Below are 27,515 nucleotides of genomic sequence, written 5' to 3'. Positions count from 1 at the left end.
GAGAAGCGCCACTTCATTAAAAATAAATTCCGTAAAGGAGCCGACGGATATCCGGGGGCTTCGCGAGGATTTGACGCCGCAGACTCGCTTCTTCATTCCCTCTCGTTCTATCTCGCACCTTGGTTTCGCTACCCTCGTTGTTCTTTTCTCTCTACATACACTCGCCTATCCATAATTCGGTGCACCTCTCTCGTTTGTCTCGTGAACGTTTCTCCAATGTTCCTCTCTTTTTTTTTTTATTTTTATTGTACCGTGAGTTAGTCGCTTGCTTTTTAACTTCTTTTGTATTTTCAGTAGAATTTCATAGGAATTTTCGGACTTCAATTCTTTTCGGACGTTATTGCTCTTACAATAAAGAGTAATTGAACATCTTTGTCTTACAAATAATTAATTATTGCTAAAGAAATAAGAAATTTATAATTGGGTGAAAAATGTATATTGGAAAATTAAGAATTGAAAAAAAATTCTTGTATAATCAAAGATTAACGTACAATTCAGAAATAGATATTATAAGATTTTTAATGTTTTAACGCGTGTCAATATCATTACGTCCTCATAAATCCTCGTTTCTTTAGCTTCTGTTTTCAAAATAATTAATAATTCGTATATGTCATATCTCATGCCGTCGACATTATATTGGATATGCATTATTATTAGCATTATCATTCTCATCCGAGCTTTTATTCCGTCACTCTTTATCTATACCTGTCATTGTATTGTTTCGCATTATATTATAAAAATCATCATCGTCATCGGGGAAAAAATGCAAACAATTGTCACGTCGAACAAACAAATAGATGGCATCGGTAGTTGCGCGTCAAAAGCGGCGTCGCGACGCCACTTCGTTAAAAGTAAATTCCGTGAAGTATACCGCCGGATATCCGGGGCTTCGCGGGGATTTGACGGTGGCGCGAAGGTGGAAACCTTTGTCTGTCGGGAATAAGCGGTTCACCACTCGTAACTTTGAACTACTCCTACATCTCTTTGCGAAAGCTCTCGCGACATCGTCCGCGATTTATAACAACATCCGCTTTCCCGCCTCCGTGTGTGTGTGTATGTATGTATGTATGTGTGTGTATTCCATCTCTCTGGAACAGGAGGGTTCATCGCGCGACTGATTTCCGCGTCGATATTCTCGACTCTACCCCGTCATTTGTCCGCGAACGATTAATCTCACTCTCCAAGTTGGCCGAGACAGCATCCCGGTAATTTTAAAGCGTTCCATTTTTGCGGAGAAAATAAATACGTTCGATGTACACGAAGAGAGAAGGCAGCTGCTCTCGTTTATGGCAACCTCGCTTACCAGGGCCATCATGGCCGCCAGGAAAATTCTCCTTCCAGTCTTTTCTCTCCACAGCTTCCTCCCCACAGTATGTCTCTCACTCTCTCTTTCTATCCTAGCTTTGACCCTTTTTTTCCTCTCGCTGTGAACAGTTCTCTCTCTCTTTCTCTTTCTTTTTACCGCCTCTACGTGTACCCACATACGTGCGCGTTCGCGAAATAGACTCTTCGTCTTCTGGTCGTTCCTCCCTCTCTCTCTCTTCATCCTCTTCGTACTTCCTCCCTCCGCACTTGGTCGCAGTCTTGGGTTCCAACAGTAGCGTCTCCATAAATCTCGCTATAACGTCGAGATGGATCAGCGAGAATGGCCACGTCCGACATGGGGGAAACGGGACACGGCTGCGTCTGTATCGTCGCATATATACATTGCTGCATCTATGTATGTATGTATGTATGTACGTTCGGGGATGGGATATAAGATCGGTACGGATGCGGCTCAGGTCGGTGAACACGCAATGGGCGCACCATCGGCTATTGGGAGTGGATACGGAGAAAATTCGTCACGTCTCTGACAACGCCGAATATCCCGCGTATATCAACAACTTGGAATAAGAATGATCGGACGTTCGCGCTTTCCCTGAAGAGAGAGAAACGTGGGGTGTATTTTCTTTTTTTCCGATATATTAGCATTTTCTAATAGCGAATTCGATTGGATGCATGTAAAGGTTTATTACACACAAGTTTACAAGTAATTAAAAGAGGAAAATAATTAATAGCAAAGCTATTATTATTGTTGTTGATATATGAATGATGATAATAATAGCTCTTACCATTAATTATTTGTAAAATTGTGTGCGATATCTTTATATGCACTCGGTGTGCATTAGTGCGTCCAACCGAATTCGCTATAATTTCTATACTCGACTGATTAAATATTGACGCTACAAGTATGAAATAAATATGGGAAAAGTAAGCACGAGTTTCATATAAACGCGAGAAAAAAAATCCTCTATGCGAGGATTGAGAGTTTAAAGTTGAGATCTGAGAAGTTATGTACAAAGTCACGTCCGATTTCGTATTTGAACTCTCTGTGTCTTATTTGTGTTTTATCGTGCATCTTATGGTATTCATGCAAATCGGAAGGATACGGCCGAGGAAATCGTTGCAAAAGGGCGGCGCTGAACGATACAAACGGCGATACGAGCCGGCGCGTACGACGCGGAATGGGAAGCTGGGCTTTCTCTTTCTCCCTTTCGCACTTGGGCGAGAGTAGTTTTATGGATTTTTTTTTATCGTTGTGCTGGTGGACCGTAACAGCTGCAGCCGGTGGGATTCGGATATTCAATGTCGGCGTACCTGTATGGATATTAAATTAACACCCGTAAGCCGCGAGTATTAACAACTTTGCAAAAGATTATACGAGATTATGAGCTCAAGCGGAACACGTGATTTTTAATGCCACCGTCCTGCTAGCTAGCTAGCTAGCTAGCTCTCTCTCTCTCTCTCTCTCTCTCTCGCGAGCCTTCTCCATTTCTTTGTAATTTATAAATAGTTACGGCTCATTGCCCGCGTTCGCCATCGCGATTCGTTTCCAGTTAAATACACTTTTTTCCGTTCCTCCCTTTTTTTTAAATTCATTTTACTGCATCGGATTCCGTCAGGCAACGATTCTTCCGCGATATCGACGCGAGAGCAGTGTCCGTGTAAATTTATCGCAAAGAGTTTTAGTATTTCAAGATCATGTAGTTTATTTTTCTCTACTTTTCTTTATTTATTCGATTAAGACTTGTTGCACACAGGAAATATCGGAATAGAAAATGCCAACTTGGAAAATATTGTTGCATCTTTTCCTGAATATTATATATAATACTTTTTATACTATTATCCTACATTGTTATATTAGTAAATAAAAAAACGCAATGCTATTTATTTATCGATGCATCTATTCTAATTCTTGAATGAATTTATATTTCGTTGTGCTTTGTATATCGCTAATGCATTTATAAATAACCATGATCACAATGATTTTGCGACGTACACATTTTCTCGTTGTGGACACGAATTCAGATCACTGACCATTAAAACCTCGAAAATATTTCTTATCGCGATAAACAATCAATTCCGGAAGAATGATTAATCAATTTCAAGAGATTATCCGAAAATCTATATAACATTTCTGACTTTGACCGCGATCGCGAGATATAAATATCGAGATATCAGACACGTAATATTACAAGGAAAAATTGATATATTTGTTTTTTTCTAATCAATGTTTCACATATTAAATATTGATAGCAATTATTTTTTCAAATTTATCTACAATTAATATGAAGGTAATTTAATATTTTACAATATTATAAAATGATAGTACCAAACTTTGAAAGGGAATTCCAACACGCTTTGCGATGGAATTGCGCAGAACGCATTGCAACGCTCTGTATCAAAAATACAATACCCGATGGAAGATTAACTGCCACCGATTCGAATCCTGACTCGCCTGCAGAGTACGCGCGCTCTTTGCCATTTTTCATCTCGTTCAACGTGATATTAACTTGAAAACGGCCGCTCTCGGACATTACCGTAAAGCCGATCATATCTCCGCTTCGAACCTGCTCTAAAGCCGAAGCTAGGGCGAAAGGGAGCCTTTTTGCGGGATAAAAACTTATGATGCCTAACGTTGAATTGAATTTGACCGTATCAATTTATTATATATATGTGTACGACGATGAGAACATGTTTATCTCATCCATGAATCAGTTCTAAATTTTAGAAGTAATATATTTGTGCATTCAACACTTAATTTGATATTGCATTCTAAAATCTATTTATTAATATGCACGAGATTATCTGTCAATCATTTATTATAAGATCGTTCATTATAAGAGCATTGTCATTATCTATTCATTATGTCAGTTCTAGCGTTAATAACGCCATTCATTATATGAATACTCTACCTTTACTACACAATCATTTTACAAACATTATTGCTACGATACTCGTGTCACTATTCTTTTTTCCGCTAATTATTGCTTCGTTCTAAAACAAGCTCAAGCTAGCCGGTGCAGCGCATTTTTCGCGTTCGCCAAAACTTACGAGGCCCAAAACAGCCCCATACAGAGGCTGTAACCGTGCAAAGCATATATATATATATATACATACATACATATACATATATATACGTCGCGATGCAAATCGGGCCGCGCAAACGAAATACGATGCGATGCGTCGCGTTGCATCGCGATGCAGCGGAGTTTGTGCATCGGCGGAATGCAGCCGCGCGCGGCGCAGCCAAAGGTAATAATTGATATATAGCGATAGCATTGGCCGCTGACAGCCGCTAACCCGGCCGAATACGGATGACACTCGGTAATCCTCACTCTCATACCGGTTAGTGTCCACCTATATTCCGCGGCGTCCCATTTCCCATTCCCATAGCGTGTAAGCTCGATTCCTCTTCCTCCTCCTGCTCCCTCTCTCGTTCTATCTCTCTCTTTCTCTCTCTCTCTCTCTCTCTCTCTATTCGCGCAACCCCCTGGACCAGGCCGTGGTGTACAGACACTGGATATGTGTCGGTCGCGCCGCAATCAGGGGTTCGGGAGAGGTGGATGATTGCGCGAGAGAAAGAGAGAGAGAGAGAGAGACAGAACGGAAATTGGACAGAGATGCGAAAAGAGAGCGAGAGAAAGAGACTACCGGTGGAAGCCGGAGCGCAACTCTCTCGTGCACCAGGCAGAGCGCCGCCACGAGGTGTGCGGTGCAACCATACTAATCCGCCGATGGATTTATGGTCTTAATCACCGGCGGATTATCTCGGACAGCCGCGCTCTGCTGCCACCGACCGAAACATACGCCTGCCTCTTTGCAGATAACTGTACCCAGCTTCGCGCGCGCTCGATCTCCCTTCCTCTCTCTCTCTCTCGTCCTGTTTCTCTCGTCGACTCTTCGGTATCTCTTCGTCCATTCTTTTCTCCGATATGACGTTTCCGGACCTTTAATCCGATATCAGGGATTTCTCTATGACGTTACGCTAGCCTGTGAAAATAAGCCGGAGAACCGACGCGCGTCTTTAATTTTTCCAAGTCATAAAATTGTTAATGATTTAGATCTCCTAAAACATGACGATTCCGCTTGCACAGGGAGAATACGATAACACACCTATATGTTTCTCAAAAAATTCATGAAAGATTTATTCCACCCTTGTTACCAAACGAAAGCCTCCGCAATGAAATTTGAATGCGAATTCTCTCGACAAGTATTCGAGCTCTATTATATTACACGACTTCCATATTACCAAGGACGGAATGAAATTCCAGGCTGCGGCGATCGCGTAGCAGGACAGGTCCTTATTCGCACCTAACCTCGAGGTAAGGTGCGCGCAACGAGAGGTTTAGAATGAGGAATGTTTCTCCATAACGGGCGATACAGTTTGCGAACGAGCAACAGCGACGGTCGACAGGACACCGCGACGGTCGGGATCTGCAGCGTTTTGGTACATGGCGTATAGCACCGTGGCGGGAACACCGTACCACGCTGTGTGTGGTTCTATAAATCCACCGGGGCTTACTGGCGCAAAGCTTCCCCTGCGGCCTGCGCGCGGCACCTCTCACCTCTTTCCCTGTGTGTGACCTCCTATCTGCCCCTTCCGTTTCAACCCCCGCGTGTCCATCCCCCGGTTAGGTCTTCTCTCACCCTTTCCGTGCCGTGTGTTCACGCACACTTCGTTCACGCTTCGCCGTTCTCGGCCATGCCGGCGAAACGTCTCGACGAAAACGGCGGCAAGCAGGCCGCCGGGATTTCAAGGAGCTCTGTTCTGGCCGCTCGCTTGATCCGCTTCGAAGTCTCTCGGACTTAAACCGCGCGCGATCCGTCGTTTGTTCGCGAATCAAGTCGCGGGGACGGCGAGAGGATTTATAAAGCGCTTTCGGATTTGCGAACTTTCTAACGGTTTAGTTTCTTCGACGTGAGCCACCACTTTTCGTCGCGGGAGAGAGAAAGAGAGAGAGAGAGAGAAGCGTCTTCCTTTAACAACTTCAAAAGTACTCTCTCGGAGAGAAACATTATTACCGCTTGTCGTGTTTCGGATCATTATAGTGATATAAGATAATTTTAAATTAGCAAGAACGCATTGGAATACTTGTTAGTGGAGAGTAGATTTTTTTTATGGCTAATGATTCTTTTTAGCAACATTATTATGTAAAACAGATTTATGTTTGTCTCAAACCTAATTATTTTTCTCAATATGAATTTATGTGAAATAGTTAAATAGAAATTGTGTGTTAAAAATTCATGGCGAATAGAGAAGCTTTAATTGATTAGCTAATAATGTTTAAAATTTTATTATCATCGTCTTCTTGTCTTGTAAAATTCCTTTGTAAAGTTCACTAATGCAAGACGCAAAGATATCATCCCTAGTCAGCAGATTGTTGCCTTTGTAATCGATATTTCGACAATGCAACCATTGTGTGCATCTGTTACTGCTTTGTTACCAGCTCAAATTTTTGGGTACCGTTCTCATATAACTGTTATACTCTCCGAGATAATTCCTGAGAAGACAATTCAGAAAATTACTAATGTTTCACCAAACAGACACTTATTTTCAAAATCTATGAACTTTTAATAAAATTTATATATTCTTTTTTATTATTTTATTAACCAAACCTTAAATGATCAAATTCTTGAATAAATCTGTTTAGTTGCTGTTTGAATCATCTTCTTTCACGAAAAGTCATCTCGGGTGATTAAAATATTTGTAACCTTAACGAGAAAATTTAATCTTTCATTATATAAATCGTAATAAATCTTACCCTGACGCGAGCTTCCGTAAGATTCGTACAGCAAGCTATTTCTTCCCTGGTTGACATGTCCGGATATCGGTTCCTCATAAATGTCATCTCCAAATTCTGTAGCTGGTGCTGCGTAAAGTGCGTTCTCTGTCGCCTTTGTCGTTTGTTCTTCTTGCCGTCCTTGTCATCGGTATCGTTGACTCCGACCACTCCAGGGGAAACGACACCGCCAGCAGCACCCAACTCGTGTTTCACTTCTGGTGGTGATCGTACACCTGCAAAGTGTTAAGGTATCATATCCTCGACGAAACCACTAATAATATCTTGCATATAGAATCATAAATTAAGATTGATGAATGGGTGAATCCGCGGAAAAAAATTTCACAATTTAATTGTACATTGTTGTATTATATTTAAGTTTAAATTTAAAGATTTCACAATATTAAAAAAGTATCATTTTCCTCGATATATATATGTATTTAAAAGTGATATATAGTTAGAAAACAATACTTTGAATTATTATTAAATATTACTCACTAAATAGAATCTTGAAATATATTTCTTTACAGGCAAAAGATTGTAAAATATATTGATTAATCCAGTGTAATTTAATTGTTATTGGATTTGGAATAATCTCATATTCCTAAGAAAAGTGTCATTTTTGATTATATATTCGATCCATCGGACACGCTAATTAAAATGAACTTATTTGCGCGTCGTGTCACTAAAATACGACGGACTCGAGTGAGAAGCACATGCAGAAACTGACGTTTCTACCGGTATTAGAACGAACGAAGTGAGATCCGTGGCGCGAAGGTTTGTTGTTAACCGGGAATGTAAGACTCCGGGAGATATTTCAATTTGCGGGGATTTAGGGCGCGGGTGAGAGTGTTCCGACTAAGTGCCGAACAAACGTGCAAACAAACGAAAGCGACCTTTTCCGCGTCTCTTCTCCCATTCGCCGCCATCCACCATTTCGCGCATTCGTTTCAGAACTCCGTGTAAACGCGAGAGAGGATGGTGTGTCTGGCAAAATTTCCCTCTCCTTTCTCGTGAACTAAATTTTGATTCGAGCAAACACGTCTCTCTCGTTACAGAATCTAATGTCGAATTCTGAATTATGTATGCTTTTGGATATACGAGATGTATATCGCATATCCACGTTCTAAAAAAAAAATACGCTAAAAATATATGTAAAAACTATTGTTATATTTTTCAACAACTAATCGAATCGATAATTAATAATAAATATCAAGCGATGCGAAACAGATATTAAATTATTTATGCTTCAATAATTAGATTGGAATTCGTTTGACGCTATGCACTCAGCGTAAAGAATTTTATACCTATTGTATTATTTTTGTATAATCGAAACGTACCTTTTCGGATATCCGGCCTGTGAGTGGTGTTTGTACGGTTTCTCGGCTGACCGGTAGAGTATCCTCCAGAGGGTGTCGTGGGTGTCGCCCCCGGGGTACTAGGGTTGCTACCACCGGGAGTATGAGCGCCATGGCCCGAATCGAGCCTTGCGAGACCCCCGTTGGTTTCGTCCCCAAAGTCACTCTGCGCCCAGACTACAAAACATATCACATTCTCTTGCAACATCGTTTAGGCGTACGATATAATCCTTATTTATTCTCGCCCGAAGCCGTTAATTTGGGGGACAATTTCTTTTCGCGTTTCGCTAAGTCATCTTCGCACGATTTAGCGAACGACATATGTTACTGTTCCAGATTCGAGACAAATAATTAAGACAGCGATAATTGGAGAAATAATGATTCGTTGTAAAGCTTTATTATTAATATTCTGTTAATAATAATCTGATAATTCCGAGTAATTCGATAAAACGAGATAATTGATGGAAATAATTGCCTTTGAAATAGGTAGAAAATTAATTCTTTTTTTTTCTTGTCCTTAATTTTATTCCGAAACATAACCATTTAGGAAACTTTAGACATAGTAATTTTGCACAAATCGCAGTACATAATTCGTATGAGATGATTAATAAACGTATGTATTCTGTCCGCCGAAATAAAAGTTGTCTGGCTGCGGCGAACCGCTCCTTAATCAACGATTATTTATCTACCGACGAAGTAGAGACGCGATAAAAAGAAAGATTGCCTCCGTTGCTTCCTTTTCACACTTTCTGGTGCTCGATGTATCTTTCTTACGTGTCCGCGTGTATGTGTGCGTACGCGAGGCAAGCTGAGAAGTTAATCGGCTCGGTCGTTTAGTTTCGCTCCGTTTAGTTATATTTGGTTTCTCTAAGGGAGAAGCAAAGAGGAGGGGCGTAGTTCACAATTAGTCGGCGCATAACTCGGGTTGATTTAGTAGCCTACGAACCCGGAGATGCTCGTGTCACTCTTCCTCTGCCAAGTGTGCGAGAGACGCACACGTGTTTGTACAAAACGGAACTAAAGGAATTTCTTTTACAATATTTCAATAATGATTTCAAACATATTTAAATTTACAAATATTTGAATTTATTAAATACTATTGAAAGATTTTATTTTTTTACAAGAAATGAGCGTATTAATACAACGAGATATTAGAAAATCTAACAGAGCAAAATCAATTAAAATATATATATATATATTTTTATATAATATATATTTAAATATATACTTTATATGTATATGTATATAACGTACAGCTTCTATTATTTATACGGGATCACCATGTTGTCTCATTTGTGTAGTGAGACTTGAAGAGGAAAGTAGTGCCGCGAGAGTTGCTCCATATATCATCGCATTATCCCTTGAATCGCGATCGCGACAAGTACTAAAACAATATATCGCGTCTTACTTTAACCATTAATTAAATTTGCATAAATAAAACATAGCTAATGCAGGACAGATCGATTTCAAGCAACATTGCGACGTATTAATAAGTTGTAATACGGTTGTATTTAATTGTATATTTAATAATATTATATACGTATAATGAATTAACAAATATAATCTCGTATTTTAGGATGATTATTATCTTGTATTTCAACATACATATGTAGGTATGAAATGGTACAAAAGAGATTCCTTTTACAATATTTCAAAGATAATTTTAAATTATAAAAGCCAAAACAAAACTATAAAACGATGCATGGTTTTTTATTTAATCATTAATTAAACATTAATTGAACTTATATAAATTAATGATATAGGATAGATCGATTCCGAATCGTGACAATGCGAAACATTAATAAATACGTTTATAGTTTAATAATAATTTACGTCTGTCGCTAATAAATATGTACAATCTCATTGTTTTAAGATGATTGTTAAAATGTGTCTTGAAACTTGTAACACATATTTGTGTAAATACGAATACGGATTTTCTTTTGCGGCATACCTGTACGAGGTTGTTGACATTCTCAGTGACCTTATCATTGACGCACTGCGAGTTTCAATGATCGGACAGCAGTGTGTGTCGTTTCGGAGTAGTGTCGTAGTCTCTCGCGAAATACAATTATGACAAGTACTAGGAGATTAGATGCAAAATCATTCTTGCCATAATTACAATTAATCATTAATTTTATTTGTAAATGTGATTACGTAAACAATGATTATTTATCAAAAAAGCATTTCGCGCAATTTATTCTTTTGAAATAGAAGTAATATATAAGAAATATATATATATATATATATATATTTGGACAATTTATAGTATTTTAATTAATCAATTTGATTCGCGCAAAATTAATTTCGATGTCATACATTGAATGTTGAATGTCACAAATACAGAACGATTTCGGAGTCGAGTGTTAGAATAAATTTAATTAGAAAGAACTTAATCTCTCTCTTTCTCTCTTTCTTATTTTAATATATTGATCGACCGCGTAGTAAAAGTTCAATATTTGTACAACGGTGATTTGTTAAAATACATTATTTCATGCAATTTATTTCGAAATTTATATATAATATTTCTCGGACAAATAAGTGGCAAAACGAACGAATATACTTTCAGAAGATCTTATATTCTGTATATTTATCTTTAATTATGACTCATATATTCATATTTATATAATTATATATTTATAATTTTTAATACAAGATAATATTCGTACTAAAACAAGAGAATATATTATTTATAAACAGTGTCAATGTGGCAAGTGACGAATGAATTTAGTCACACGATTTTCAAGCAATTATAATTTTTGCGTCATCTTCGCAATATAATAAAATATGTGTCACGTATCACATTCTCGTGTCTAATTATACTTATGTTTTTTTTTTTTTTTTTAGTGAATGAGTGCCACAAAGAAGAAACAGAGAGGAGGAGGAGGCCTGGGGGCATCAGGCAACGGCGGAACAACCATAGGGTAAGTAATTTATTATTATTTATTACATTACTAATTAATTTATTATTTGTTATTTATAAAACTAAATGCTTCTCTGCAATAGTAATTTAATTCTATATCATTATATAATATAAGGTATATAAAATATTTTATTTTAAAATATGTTGGAAACACAAAATATTTTATATAGATATGCATATACAAAATATTTCGATTTTAGATGAATAGTTATCCAGATTACTTATAAAAAAATATTTTTTGGGGAATTACAAAAAATTATGTATTAAATTTAATTATTTTAAATTATTTATTATATTTCAAATAAAAAATTTAATTAAGCATAATTATTTTTTACTTCGTAATTATATTTTGAATATTACTTTATAATTTAAATATTTGTATTTTGCAGATGACAACTTTGTGTATACAACAACCGTCGCTGCGTATCGGTGAGTGAAATTATTATTTTAATTTCTATATATGATAATAGATTTGCGAAAATTATATCATATAATTTATGTATAAGAGGAATGATAATTAGAATATTAAAAAAAGAATCGTAAGATTAAAGATATATTTTATTTTGATAATATAAAAATTTAAATGTAATATTATTACTCTCTTGTGAATATAGTTAAAAGTTATTTTATATTTATTTTTACATAGTTAATTATTATTAAAAATACAAAATGTATAACTTAAAATTAAGTGTAAAATCAAAATGGTACAAGTAAATATATTGGAGATCCATTATCATTTATAGAATATATTTACATAAAGATTAGTTCTTCTAATAGAAGAACACTGTTTCTCTTTAATCGCCATATTTTTTGTGATTTTACATTACATCTGCTATATATCGCAATTTCGATTGCTTTGAAATAATCTATTCTTTCATCTCAAAATTGAGAGAGAAGGGACTAATAATAGATAATAAAAGTGACTAAAAGAGCGATAATGAAATCGTTCATAGAAACTTTCAGTCGAATAATATTTCATTCGCGCCTATTTCAAGCAAAGTTATGACACCTCGGTCAGTACAGTTTATCACGGTGGCGTTTCGAGATGCACTCGCGCGAATAGTCCCGAAAGATTTTTTTGGCAACGAAAGATGTACTTGTCAGCGCGTATAATATTTCAGTCGACGTGCGTTCTGCGGTACCAATTTACACGTCGCTCGCGAGTTACATAGTCTACACGATGAGGAAGTCGTCGAAACTGTTGACGGACGTGGGCCAAATGTCGACAGCGTCAAACAGTTTCTCGCGTGTTGATACCTGGTCCTTAGGGAGCGAATTTATCAGAGAAAGCGACCGCTTTGCGATTTCTGTTTCGGCTTCAGATTCGTTGATGCACAACTTTATATATTAAAAATCGAGTGCATATTCCCCAAGGAACGCTCTCGGGGGCGAATTTGTATATTTATAGCTCGGTTATAAATTTGTAGAAAGGTAGCTATACGAAACGGGTACGTGGTGAAAAATCGTGGCACTGCCGCGGAAAATTGATATTGACAAATATCGCGACTTCGTATCGTATAAATCAATCTTCCGTTTGGACTCGAAACGCATGGATTCCCGTCGTGCGTTTGCTAGATCCACGCCATGTATGTTTACACAATCATTACTGTTATTTATCGCTTTGGTAGCGAGGATTGAAGCCGGTATAATTTCGGTGAATTCAGGTCTCGGTGCTGCATACACGCGGAAATAATCTCTATGTTTATTCGAGACGATTAGCGCAGGAAAGAAATATGTGGTAAAGTATATTTTGATTAAAAATAGAATTTATAATTATACTGCTTTGTATTTAAATGCGAATCTCTTAAAAATTTTTCTGTTTAATTTATTTCTCTTTCTCTTTATTTTTACATCATATAAATATTTAAACGTGACTCACGATGCTGCGATTCGTCCACTGAAATTTGTGATTAATTTGCCGGCGAAATGCGAGAGTGGATGAATCGCGATGACAGGATTTTGCAAGATACAAAGTGCAGCGCGATTTTCAACGAGGTAAAGTGCAATCGCGCCGTGTGTAATATCATGGAAATGTAAAACTCACTTGAAATTTATTCCGAAATTTATTACCTGCAATTCAGTATCGTTCATCTAGAAAAGGATCGAGATAACTTTTGATATCGACTTGTAAATAGGTTGCCTATGAAGCGTTCAACAAACAGATTGGTTACTTAAATGGTTACTCGACCCACGAAACACATGTAAAAGTGTTTCCCTACGAATGGGAATACAGGGATAAACTCATGTTACGAGCGACTTGTTTGCTAAGGCTGTTCCCCGATAAAAGACAAGCATACCGAAATCGTGTCGCCTTTTATCGTGGAATCATTCTTGACAAATAAGCAAATAATCATTTTGAAATTATTTGAAGATTCTTATTGGTTAATCCATTAGTATATAACAAATCGCAAAAAAATAGATATTTGCAAACATTTACAAACATAAATTTCTATGTTTATATATTTATGTCCAAGTTTTAATTTTGAGGGAATTTTTAGAATAAGATAGAGAGTTCTTTTACTTCATATAGCATTCACAATTGAAATTCTTCGCTATTTATTACGAAAATACTTGAATGTTATTCAATGGATACGCAGGTACGTTCATCTTCCTTGTTTCTATAAAGATAATATATATCGATGAAATCTTCTATATATTGTTGCTTGTATATTATTTCAAGATTAGAGTTAATCATATAATCTACACCGTGCTCTCACGAACATTACAGAGCGATTTACTTATCGAGTGAAATTTATAGACTATTACTTCTCAACGCTTTAGTACGTCACGAATAGATAATCACGTGTTTATGCAACAGTCTAACTTTCATCATATATATTTTCTTTCTTTACTCTCTTTATAACAACTAGAATAAGAAAATTTGGAAATTCAATGATTTTTTATCTACGCATAATTTATCTCTGGTACATTTTTATAAAAAAATATTTTCAATTCTCCTATATATAAGTAAAAATATAAAATTATTAATTTCATGAGACTGAAAAAAATTTCGAATTTGCCGAAATGACGATAGCGAATATTTTCACGCGGCCGCTAATAATATAAATAAACCGCGCAATGATTTTCCATGATGTCGTTTGGGGGTGGCGCGAGATACACTTTTCTCGCGTCTAGCGCTCGCGTTCCCACGAGATCCCCTGCGGAGTTCTCGGAGGCTTAAGATGTCGTATCGTTTGACGGCCGTGTGCTTGTCCGCCGGCGGCCACCATGGATTCGTGGCGGAGTTATCGCGGGTATGAGAGAGGATCCCGAGAAAGAAAGAGAGAGAGAGGGCGGAATGTGGCCCCGACACTCTCCACCCCGTCCTGTCAAACACGTTTGACACCCCGATCCCGTTCGCGCGCTCGAGCATTTCGTTCCTCGAAGAAAGAGATCATATATTGATCCCTCGACCTGAAAACGTCGAAACAATATGGACCTTTCTTTCTGTCTACGCAACCGAAGGCTACTTTGGACATCTGTCAGAAATATCGCGCGGTTTTCAGCTGTAATACAAGTATGAATAATGTTTCGTTAAAGTGACAGCTGTTAAACGAATATAATTGAAAAGAAAGATACTCGAAATTAAATGAACGGTAGGATTGCGCTAACTGTGTAGAAAAGTCTAAAGGATTTTCGATTCTGGAACAAGAGAAAGAGGCGAATTCTTTCACATCAAGTGTCGTGTTGTGTTCGCACGTGTTTCCACATTGAAAGAAAGGTCGAAAGAAGGTGAAAGAAATCGCGACGTTTTCGAACGGACAGAATAAAGAAACGCAATAATTAGGATGACGATGGGTGGTAGGGAAGAATGAGGGTAAAACTAGAGATGAACGACGCGAGAGAGGGAGAGAGAAAGAGACAGGTTGTAACTCACAAATTTATTACTTTTCCCTGCGTGCTTCGAGTTATTTTATGCCAAAGACAAACCGGGTCCGAGAGGGAGAAACGACGACGGGAACGAATATCTCAGCTGCGTCGTCGCGCGCGTTTTTACGCCCGCGGGATATATTAGTGGACCGCTAATCCGCACGGATTTTACGGGGCGGCTGTGCATGCGAGAGAGTGTCGCCGTCGTCGTCGTCGTCGTCGTTGTTGTTGTCGACGAAGACGACAGCGACGAGAGAGTACAACGGACGCACCGCGTTTTCATCCCGTTCCATTTAGCACCATCGACTCTCTCCTGATCCCATGACCTCGGCCATGTCCGAGTTTGCGCTCGGGCTAAGTCGTCTTGCGCCCTTTCGTCGATATCGCGATGTTACAGTGAACTCTCTGTCGGCCGACATTGCGCTATCGAGAACCTCCGGTATGTTTTTAGGATTCGGGTAAGATTTGCTGCATTCTCTTTTGCAACTTCTTTTCTTTATAGAATGAAGATAATAGTTATCACTGACGAACTATGAAATTACATTTCACCAATTCGTCCAGTTTCTCTTCAGGATTTTTTTTCTTGTTTACGCGATGGTATCTTGTATTTATCTCATTTCATGTATTTTATTTATTATAATAGCACATATAAAATATTGAACTGAAAAAATGAATAAATTAAGAAATATTTGTTTTAATACTGCCTAATCAATCATTTATTTTGCAACTCTTTTGCAACTTCTTTTCTTTATAGAATGAAGATAATAGTTATTACTGACGAACTATGAAATTACATTTCACCAATTCGTTCAGTTTCTCTTCATGATTTTTTTTCTTGTTTACGCGATGGTATCTTGTATTTATATCATTTCATGTATTTTATTTATTATAATAGCACATATAAAATATTAAACTGAAAAAATGAATAAATTAATAAATATTTGTTTTAATACTGCCTAATCAATCATTTTTTTGCAACTCTTTTGCAACTTCTTTTCTTTATAGAATGAAGATAATAGTTATTACTTGACGAACTATGAAATTACATTTCACCAATTCGTCCAGTTTCTCTTCATGATTTTTTTTCTTGTTTACGCGATGGTATCTTGTATTTATATCATTTCATATATTTTATTTACTATAATAGCACATATAAAATATTGAACTGAAAAAATGAATAAATTAATAAGTATTTATTTTAATACTGCCTAATCAATCATTTATTTGAAACAAGTAAATATTTATCTGTTTTGAAAAAGATTTTCTTGTATCAAATAAATATTTTTCACATCAAATTAATATTATTATAGTTTGAAATAAATGATTTATTAGATAGTATTGAAATAAATATTTATTCAAGTTCAAGAAATTTTTTCAGTGTATAATAACAGGGTGAAATATAACTGCATTGACGTAACATAATTTACTACGAAATTTTTACCAAGAAAAATAATGATTTAATCACCTTTCCTTAAGTTCGAAAAATTTTATTGCAATAACTATATCGATGACGTATAGAAATTATAAAAATTGTTAAGATTTATACTTTTTATATTATATTTTAAATAATACACAGCGATACAATCAAAATAATAACATATATTTTTAATATAGAGTATAAAAGAATATCATGAAAACATTTATTTTGCAAAATTTTAATATGATCGGTGTATATAATTGAAAATTAATATTTGTCTGTAATACGCGAGTAAATAATGCACTTTCGTTAATTTTTCGATATACGTGCAAGCATAATCCGGGCCGTGATAACTGTACACCGACGTTAAGCCGTGGAAACTATAAAAGCCGTGGATTATGATTTAGGCCACTGTAGTCCGATCTCCGATACAAAATTAACAACGTGCTGTTATTTCGACGCTGCTGCTTTCATCACCCGCAAGTTTTACTCACGCGGGGCAATAAAGCTCGCTTCAATATACGGGACATCGATCAAGAGATATTTGCCGAATTGACATTCCGGTGCTATTAATTTATTGCCGTAATCAAACGGGAAAATATCTCTATCGCTCAAATTATTTATATTCTCCATTTATAGGGTATACATATATGAATGAATTATTTTTATATCATACATATATTGTATAAACAATAGTATAAAAAAGAAAAATTGTTTTAACGCGATAAAAGAATATCTTTTTATATTTTCTATAGATGGAACTTAAGACTATATATTAAGAGATTATTATCGTTAAATGTGTCTATCTTTTTATTCTTTTTGTATGCGAATATAATGATATAATATGTTACATTCCAATGGAATAAGTAATGCTTTTCAAAGACTTGATCATTTAATGCTCGATGATCATTGATTGCCAATGAGAAGATAATACGCAGACATGAATAGGTAACACGTGGTACAAAAATTGTGCGTGTTTAGCGGACTATGACGCGATATAATTCGATGACAAAGGGGGTTACGAGGGTTGGCGAAATATGTGTATCACACAGCTGCGAAGCACTTGAAAAGTCACACGAAAAATCGCTCGATCGTCCAGAATTCTCGTAAGCTTTTTTATATTCTTACATCGAACAATGCTAATAAAACTTAAAATCCAATTTTTTTTTCCAATACATGCTGCATATAGAATAGAGGTCAACTATACATTTGAATAAAAATATCTTTCCTATCAAAAATTAATTCTTTTCTCGAAATAAATTAATTCTCTCAATTTTTTTCCTTTATTGATCTATCACATGTATATTTTTTTTCTTACCATGTAAAGCGAGGTACAAGTCTTTTTTTTTGACAGACGCATGTTTTCTTAAATTGGCGCGTTCTGAGAAAACCAAAATGTGGCACGTACATATAGGGGATAGAGTTTCTTGAGAATGACGGACGAGCGCAGCCGTGAGTTCAATAATTACTAAAGCGATCGTAAGAGAAGGAAACATCGGGGTTACGTCAGGGGTTGAGGTACGACGGCATGGTGAGAGCACCTGCGGACCCAGCAGCTTGTGTGCTCGGGCGAGAGAAAGTCCTAGTCTGCCGCTGGGTCTCCGTCCCTAATCTCCTAATCCTTAGCTTCCTTAGGAAGTCGTTTATTAGTCAACCGCAACCGGGCGCTATGCGTCACCGGAGCAAAGTATTTTGTGTCCGGAGTCTTAAAATCGCTCTATGCCTATAAATACGTGCACTCGTGTGGCGCGTCATGTCGATGTCATTATACAGAATCTATTGTTGGAAAATATCAAACAAATTTTAATAAATCTTAATTTTCTCTCTTCCACACACTACACATTCTAATATAATAATTATTTCTCACGTTAGCTTATAAGATAAAATATATTTTTATCACTTCTGATGCTCTTGGTGATATATTTTGATTTATTTTATTATTGTATAGTGTCCGAAATAGATTATCTTATTGTTAGAGTTTGTCCTATGTGGAAATCTATTTTTTCACTTCTTCTCAATCGATTAGTTTGTTTGTCTAATATGAAAACGTCATCGAGCATCTACAGCTCTTTAGATAGGGTTCATTGTCGCTTGTCAAGAAAATTGTTTAATTTCATTTTGACACGGGGGAAGCACATGGAACCGATAAGTAATCCGAGAACTAGTGGCTCCTTCGTATACTTTACAGGGGCGTGGCAAGGATATTTCCAAAAATTTTACAGATTGAGAGGTTGCGCAAGTTCAGACTGCCTGGCGCTTTGAAAATTCGAACATCAGAATTTGAGAAGATGTCGAGGACAGACGATCGGGGTATTGAATATCCCATTACAATGAGAAATTATAACTTGACGAATGTTTTCCTTCCTATTAGGATTCTCGAGAAAATTTAACCATATCATCTTTCCGAAAGATTTATAAAAAAGTATAATCTAATTTTTTTTGAAATTGTAATTATAATCGCAATTAAAAGCAAAATTGTATAATTAAATTTTATAAAAATGAAAAAAAAATTAAATTATAGAATATTCTGGAAATCATTATAAACGAATAAACGTAGAAATGAAAATTATAAATATAGAAAGATGATACAATTATTTAATAAAAAATAAAAAAACAATGTAAAAAGGTTTTCTGAATCATAATTCTGACAATAAGATATAATGACAGCACTTGTTTTGGTCATGACATTTGTTATACATTTCGGTTGTTGACTCGATCGTTTGGTTCTCACGTATCGGCACGCACAGAAATTTTCTCGATGAGACCAACCCTCGGATACGAGCCTTCCTAACCGCCTACTGAGTACACAAAACCTCGTTGTTGAGATAGACAGAGACCTGCCTTACCGCAGCAGCTGAGATAATGGGAAGGAAATCAGTTCATTTCTATGTTGATCCCACTAGTTTGGTCCCCGGCGCTTAAAGGATCGCCACGATTGGCTGGCTGATCGAGAAATTCGAACCGTAACATCAGCGCGGCTCATCGAAAGACTCGATCGTGTCCGTCGATCGTGAATGATCCAAAGAAAGAAGCAATTCCGTAAAATGCAAAAGAATATATCCGTTAATTGTTCAATTAACTATGCAGACCAAAAATAACACAACGTCAATAATATGTTGTTACTAATAATAAACTTACTAAGACTAGTTTTGCAAAGAAATGTATATGTAATTTTAAATAATCATGCTTTAGAAGTATGCAAATATTTCTTACAAATAAAAATAAGTCCTATATTATATATTTTACTTGTTAAAAAATATCTGCACAATAGATCAGTTCTTATTATCATTATCGAGTTTCCAAATACGGGGTCGCAAATGTCTTTCAATGAAACAATTTCAACAAATGCAATACTTGGCTCTTTGCACGAATGTTTTTATTACATTCAGAAATTCAAAGTTTCATCCGAGATTGTTGCACGACAAAGTTTATTTCACAAATGCGGAAATCTGAATTTCGCGGTCCAATTTCCCGTCTAAACGTCTATAAGTTTGTGGAGAGACTTTTGCAGGCGCATTCCCTAGGGAGACTAGAGGCTAGCCGAGCAATTTGTCAACACCATTAGTTCACGGAAGAGAGGGGTAAACCAGGGGATGACTTCGGCGCATCTGCTAGTCCGATCGCAAGGCCGTGCGATAATAATAAAGGGGTAGTTAATGACTAACAGGGGCCGTGTGTGTGGATCGGAGTAGACCGTATGCCGTTCTGTTGACAAAATATTGGGCCTACCCGTCGGCCAAGAGAGACAGAGTGAGACAAAGAGTGCAGACTGAGATTTTCCGCGAGATTCTTCTTTAATGTATATATAATATTTCGCCCGTAATCTCGGTGTGATCGTTCGACCGGACGTCGCTATTTCCGCGTCATCGTTTTCATTAGAGGGCGGCGTTGCTTTTATCGCGGTCGACGCTGGCATTAATTTCCATCGACGTGCCGGTATTAATAGAGCTCGCGTAATCCCGCCGCGATATTAATGACAATAATATGTGGGGTAGCGTTCCCGATAGAAATTTTAATTCGCCCGCGGCCGCTTCGGATTTATCACTGTCGTACTTGTTGACCGATCAAGCGCGACGACAAATAACGCGTAACGCGAAAGTGAGCCGAATCGCGAATATAATGATAATGGGATAGTTAAATAAAAAATTATCGAGAGGACGCGTAACGCGCGTGAATAATGGTTCCCGAATAGCCTTTGTCGCCGTAAAACTTGACGCGAATTTTGCCACGATCGAGTTTTGCTCTCCGAACCGACTCATGAGCGACGATAAAATCATAGGATTCAATATAATTTATCCGCGCGGGATCTTCTACGTTATTTGCGTGCGCGGATCGAGTCGGTCGCACTTTACCGTCGGGAAGGAAAAAATTCGATGTATTTGCGAGTACCTGCGATTCTAAAGTGATGAGAGCGGTCGGATCCGGGAATGAAACCGAAAGGGGGATAGGTAGGATGCCATTGGAATAAGATCGGGTTTAGCCGCAGTGTCGGGTTCGAGCCCTGGATAAGTCTGCCTTATCCCGATAAGCCGGTGAGTTAATGAATCACAAAACAGGTGGTGGCGTTGCCACCAGAGAGAATCGTCTTCGTCGATCGCCGTATGTGCGAGATACTCGCATGAATTCATACGTCGCCGAACGACATTGCTTCGCGATGAACGAGGAGTGTTATATGAAACTCGACTTTCAGACTCCACCTATACTCTAAATATTCTCTTCGGCATTTTCGATCGAGGTTTTGTAACGTGAATAATATTGAATATTTTTACGCGATCTTTAAGTGTATATTTATATTTCAAATCAAGTTTCTGTTGAGAATTTTAAGGGGGAAAATAGTATGCGAGGAAAACTAACGTAATATGTGACAAAAGGAAGAAATGTTAAAAAATATGGTATAATAAATTCGATAAGTTATGAGAGAGGGAGTTTAATATTTATAAGTCCTAAGGAGATTAAGCAAGCAATTCTTTTTTAACGTATAGTCTTTGAATTATTGATCTTTGTCACAAGAAATAGATATCCACAAAAAATGCGAATATTTCGAGTTCCTAATTTTTCAGCTGCGACACACTGCCACTTCACACTTAATAAATCTGAAGTTTTATCTCGTATCTTGCGTGAAATAACACAACGGGCTCGGTGCTTATCAAAGCTATTCCTAAATTTTTATCGCTGTTTCGTCTAGTACTTGACAAGAATCAACGCCATTTTGTCAGAGATTTTTCTCTGATATTGCAATTAGAAAAAAATGTGAAAACAGATTAATCACACAAGTCCTATTCATTTATTAACTATAATTCATTTAAATGTGTAATTACATGTTTACCAAAAAATCATCCATTGTTTAAGAAAATTGAGCGCGAAATATATGATTCATTATAATTTGATTACAATCGATCATAACAAAAATATTCGATTTCAATGTTTCCTCTTGCAAGATTGGAAGTATTTGCGATGGACGCAATTTGGATTACGAATCGTTCGATAAGAGCGCAATGACGGAGCCGTAATATATTAAATTTTGCCTTCTTATCGAGGTTTATCTCGGCGAGGTACCGTGTAATTGAATCGTGTCGATCGAATCTTTTTTTTTTTTTTATATTTCGTCGAATTATTTCGGGTTTTTCAACCCGGTTGTTTACGCGTCGCGTGTTGTTTGTTTGTTTGTCGCGACATTCGTCGTCAAAAACGGGGCGGAATAAAGAAAATTTCCTACATTTGTGCAATGTCACACGCATCAATCTTGTTTCGCAAGCGAGACAGTCCGTGATACGCGAGGTTTTCGGCGAGATAATGCGGATTCGACGCGAATTCTCGCGCGCGCGCGCGCGGTGCAAAGAGCGTCGGCGGAAAAATGTCGGATGCTTATCGCGCGAAAAAGATCGATAGTTATCGCCGACAACAAAATCAAACGGCAAATCAGCTACAAGCGATTACATCGCGATAACGAGCGACAATGTGGAAAAAGCAAATCTCCTATCTCGTCGGAATCGATACGTACAAAGGAACACGTTGCTTGTAATTACCGAACTCGTTCAGGAAGCCACTTTACCGTGACATTATCGCGCTTAATCCTTTTATCACTATCTCGAGGAACGGAATTCGGTTCGTTGCACATTATGCATTTTTATGCATGACATATTCGAGCATAATTAAGACATTAAATCCCAAAGTGATGTATTTATGTAGACGTGTGTGTTACACTATCAGATATGAAGAATCGCATAATCTGACGTACTTATTGTTTGGACAAACTATATAAATTATCTCTCAACACTTTATACACCCGTGTGTATCAAGATACATCGATTATTTTACGAGAAAGACATTGATAAAACCTTTATTTTTGTACAAATTGAAATTTAATTGATCCGGTCTGTCAAACAGTGATAAAATCTGATGATACACTGATGAATTCTCCCTAAAAATAAATGGCCGTACCAAATGAACGACTGATCGCGCGAGCAATAAGCTCGTGAATCTCGAAGATCTCGGTCGTCTTTAGTATTGTGAACGACTCACCACGTTTAAGTTTCTCCAGCGGCTCGTGGTGCAGCTGGTGGCTGGAATTGTGCAGCATCGACGTGTCGTGGTGCGAGTTGCCGTGGAGATCGTGGTGGTGCATCGCGCCCTGAAGATGGTCGCCGTGCAGGCTGGCCATCGAGGCGGTCGCCGCGACCGCGTGCTGATGATGCTGCACCGAGAGGCCGCTCGTCGGCCCGATCACGAGATCCTGAAGACACAGATCCGCGCCGCCGCCACCGCCTCCACCGCCGCCGCCGCCGCCTCCACCGCCGCCGCCCCCGGCGAGTTCGAGGCTCCCCCCGGCCCCGCCGCCCCGGTCCATACTGTAGAAGGTTAACGTCGTGTTGACTGTTCCTTACAACTTGATGACACGATTAACCTGGCCCGCGAGAGGCCCCGCGAATTAGCGCCCGGATTTGCACGCCGTCTCCTCTTAAGGACACATTCGAGACTCCGGTCTCGTGAGAAATCGGAGCAATCGGTCTTCAAAGATGATAACTAACTGAGAACATTAGATTTGTCTCTTTTTTCCTTTTTTTTTTTTGCCGAAGAGAAAATAGAGTTATGAGAGATACCAGGTTCCGTCGGCTGGAATTTCGCCGGATGTAGTCGGTGACAGAGTTGAGGATTTTTTGCTGTAGATTTGTGCAAGGTGTTTGTTGATTGCGCGATTTTTCAAGAGATGGTTACACCATGTAGTCGCCTCTTCGTATAATTTTTTTTTAATAACGATGCATTCGCGATGTTTCGCACTCGAGATTAATTGCCGTAAATACGTAGAGTATCGCAGATTCACGTCAAAGCTCCGAAAAGCAGCGCGAGACACGTGGATAAGGCGCGCGTTACGAAGGACAGATAAATTAGATAACCGTCGCCACGTTACGTAAGAAAAAAAGCGAAGAGTTGTAAATTTCGTCGTTCAAGTAGGTTAAACTACCAGCGCTATCATCCTCGCGGATGTGACATTCTCCAGCGAATTCTTTCGCTTCTGCTCTCTTGCTCTTCTCGATCCTCAGTTTTCCGTCACTTTGTTCCAGACTATCACTACCATCAACATTCTCGATTCTCGTTCGTAGATCAGGTTCGAGTATCCCCAACACTATCGCTGAGCAGCACTAATCGCTCGCTTCACCAAGAACCAACGAAGAATCTCTCGTGACCGATTCAAGAGTCACGTCGACGAAATGACGCGAGCGACATGAACGCGAATGCGACACCTCCGCGATACCACGATCTATATTATCCACTTTCGATTCCCAGCTATCTCGTCTTCCACTCTTAAGACTCCACTCGGCGACGGGACCTTCTTCCCGCGACCGTCGTCCGACGCCGCGGCCGCGGGCAACGACGTTGACGTTGCCGTCGTCGTGCGTCGACGACGATGTCCGCGCGGAACCAACCACGTCACCAACCTCCGTAACCCTTAACGTAACGCGAAAGAGGAGCAGCGCGGCGCGGGAGACGGTGATGGAGGAAAATATAAGAAGGCGGCGGCGGTGCCGCAGCGGTGTATCCCGATTTTCCTCTCGGTGGATGGAACTACGCGGCGTAGTGGCTACCGCGGGCGTAAGTCGGTTGGTAGGTGGGTCTGCCAGGCTTAGCCGGTTGAGCCTTTCGGACTGCCTGCCGGCTTAAGTCTCTAAGTCGGTAAGCCAAGCGGATCTAGTGGTCTTGGCTGGTGCACTGGCTGCCTGCTAGCTTGCTTGCCTGCCTGGCTGCCTGCCTGGTTGCCTGCCTGCCTTCCTTGCTTGCCGGGCGGCCTGCCTGACTGTCTGACTGCGTCTCTCCCTCCGGTTCGCTCGCTCTTACTCCCCTCCATCCACTTCTTCTCTCTTCGCTGCCGCATCCGAACTTCCCCCCCTACCTAACGCATCTCGCTCGCTCTATCGTTCCCCTCGCGCGATCTCTCACGCTTGTGCTCGCGCCGCCGCGCCGCTTTGCTCCTTTTCTCTCTCTCTCTCTCGATGTCGTTCATCCGCGATCATATACACGCGTTGTCCTTGTTCGCGTAACGCGAGTTCTCAGCCGCTATCTCTCGCGATCTCTTACCCCTCCAGCCGATTTTCCCGCGACGTCTTTCTCTCACGCAGCACCCCTTCTTCCAGAATCGCTTCTTTCCCTTCGCATCTCGATCGCCGAAATTTCCGTCTCTCGTATCTAGACTAGAGCGACGGCGCGATTTACACCCCCTGCGGCGTAACTAGGATTCTATCTGTGTCATTATTTAGCTCGATCACTTCGCAATTTTTTTCTCATACACCGCCGCGATCTTTCGCGGGATAGTCAGCCAAGGCGGTCGCGCACGGCGGTCAACGTTCGGTGTCACTGTTGCGCACCCCTTCCGGTCCATCCCTACCTTCGAACTCCAACCCCACCTTTGACCCCGCGTCATCTCTCCTACGGTGGCGACAGTGGCCGGCGTGCTCGCCCCTTCGGACGAACGCACACGCACACGTGGTGTGTCTTCTCTCTTCCCTTCTCTAGGATCAGCGCTACTGCGACGATTATTGTTTGTTGTTTCTCGCAGCCGACCGCCTTGACCACGAAAGATCGCGACTCCTCGTCGGAATAGTTTTCATGATTACTCCTTGTCTTTACGAGAGAACGCTGTTACACACACACACATATATATATATATATTTATTGATTTATTTAAACATTTTCACACACAAATAAAATAATGGCAGTTGAAAGAAAGTTAAAAAAAGATAAACTGGAGGCGAGAAGAGAGTAATATTTATGTATTAGGAAATATTTGGAAATCCATCCAATTATAATTGGTTAATTGATAAAATTGTTGCTATATTTGGAATATAATCGTGCTATCGATTCGATAATTTTGCGATCATGAATTTGTCTGACATTAAAGTCATGTTTAATCGGAACTGAGCTGTTATCGCTCGGCTTATCAGTCGAAGTAAATATCAGCCTGCAATGACATATGCAGTCGTCTATATTGGGCGTATTATTTGATTCCAGAGAGGTGTGACTCGAACACAATAATGCTTCGAGTTTATCTCGTACGTGCACGCGTGCGCGAGAGATCTCGAGAAGAGAAACGAATTCCCAGTTGTCTAGTCTACTGTCAAATGATACAGATGCGACATTCACGCGCGATTAGTTTGAGAATTTCAAATTCATTATATATACCATTATTCCGTGATGTTAGCGACACATGATTCCTTGTCCTAAATGAGGAGGAATACATTGTCGGTGATAATGTCGAAAATAATCTTGGATGCAACAGGCAACAATTTAAAGAGTACATTATGTTTAAAAGTTCCAGAGATAGATCATTTTGAAGCTCCAATTTGTTATTTATCTTGTTACCTGTATTTTTTTTCAAGTTCTCTTTTAATTTCTTCATATAACATTTAATCTGGAACTTTATAGGATCGAATTTTGAATGTAGCAAGGAGAGAAGGTAAATATATGGTCAGCCGCGAACAATAATTCATATTTCTAGCTTTAGAATCGATCGAGTTAAAATAGTTTCGAATTGCAAGTTGGATTTGGTTATATTTTAGAGAGTATTGCACACCAAATAACACATATTGCTTATTTCTGCACCTACTTACATGACACATGATTTCTTATTAGAATGAGGGGAACAGGATACGAAAGGGTCAGAAACAAAGTAGGCCGCTGATTCTCGTAAGAGAGGCCGAAGACGTCGTGACTGGCGTCAAGAAGTTGTCACACAACGAATGGCACCAAAGGGGTTGAAGGTGGGAGGGTGCGTTTTTTCCGAAGAGAGCGATAAACGTATAGGGAAAATGTGGAAAGAGACGGAGAGAATGGCCATCGGCGGCACGGTATGATGGGTAAACGTGGGTGAGGGACGTGCGGCTCCAAAGCACTCGATGGTGGAGAACGCGGCGGAAAACGAAGAGAGCGCGATACGAAAACGGGGGTTGTAGCGGCAGTACATACGTCAAGCTAGGAACAGAGAGCGCCATCCCGGGGATCCCCTAACGCCTCGGGGAAAGTAGAAGAGACAAATGACAAGATGGCCACGCCTACCACACTGGCTCCATGGGCGTTATTTGCCAGTGTGTGCGTGTGACTTCCCAGAGTTCAGAGCTAGAGTGGGAGCACCACATCGGCGCGACTCAGTAGCGATCTGGTGGGACAGAAACGAGGGAGAGAGAGAAGGAAAGAGGAGGAGGGAAGGGAGAAAACTAGAGTGAGAGAGCGGATTATGTACAAGGGTAGACGAGGGGTAGGATGTGTTCGCCGGGGTATTTCCTGATTTTTGAAGTGGTCGGCCAAGTTATATGGACACAAGGTACGGCGAGTGCGACGTCGTTCGCGACATCGGG

At 39.1% G+C, this 27,515-nt stretch overlaps 2 protein-coding genes across 4 annotated transcripts in view; one reads left to right on the top strand and one right to left on the bottom strand.

The window, feature by feature from the left end:
- The window catches only part of Ptx1 (pituitary homeobox homolog Ptx1), a 30,942-nt gene extending 5,123 nt beyond the window's left edge, over positions 1-25,819 (bottom strand). Inside the window, exons 1-3 of one of the 2 annotated variants that reach the window (XM_029319965.2) lie at positions 23,191-25,819; positions 8,444-8,638; positions 7,086-7,339 (exon numbers count right to left, since the gene is read on the bottom strand). In XM_029319965.2, the coding sequence (XP_029175798.2) occupies positions 7,086-7,339; positions 8,444-8,638; positions 23,191-23,515 (774 nt within the window). In that variant the 5' untranslated portion in view covers positions 23,516-25,819. The remainder of the gene's footprint in view (positions 1-7,085; positions 7,340-8,443; positions 8,639-23,190) is intronic. The other variant, XM_085482371.1, reaches the window with a different exon arrangement.
- lolal (longitudinals lacking protein-like) overlaps positions 9,749-27,515 on the top strand; it is a 150,615-nt gene continuing 132,848 nt past the window's right edge. Inside the window, exons 1-3 of one of the 2 annotated variants that reach the window (XM_085482373.1) lie at positions 9,749-9,954; positions 11,306-11,382; positions 11,771-11,810. In XM_085482373.1, coding sequence (XP_085338499.1) covers position 9,954; positions 11,306-11,382; positions 11,771-11,810 — 118 coding nt within the window. In that variant the 5' untranslated portion in view covers positions 9,749-9,953. Of the gene's footprint in view, positions 9,955-11,272; positions 11,383-11,770; positions 11,811-27,515 lie in introns of those variants that run through there. The other variant, XM_085482372.1, reaches the window with a different exon arrangement.

This window comes from Nylanderia fulva, unplaced genomic scaffold (genome assembly GCF_048542155.1).
Source record: "Nylanderia fulva isolate GAGA-0341 unplaced genomic scaffold, ASM4854215v1 Scaffold20, whole genome shotgun sequence".
In the NCBI taxonomy this organism is placed as follows: domain Eukaryota; kingdom Metazoa; phylum Arthropoda; class Insecta; order Hymenoptera; family Formicidae; genus Nylanderia; species Nylanderia fulva.
This window is presented reverse-complemented; position numbering and strand designations above follow the sequence as displayed.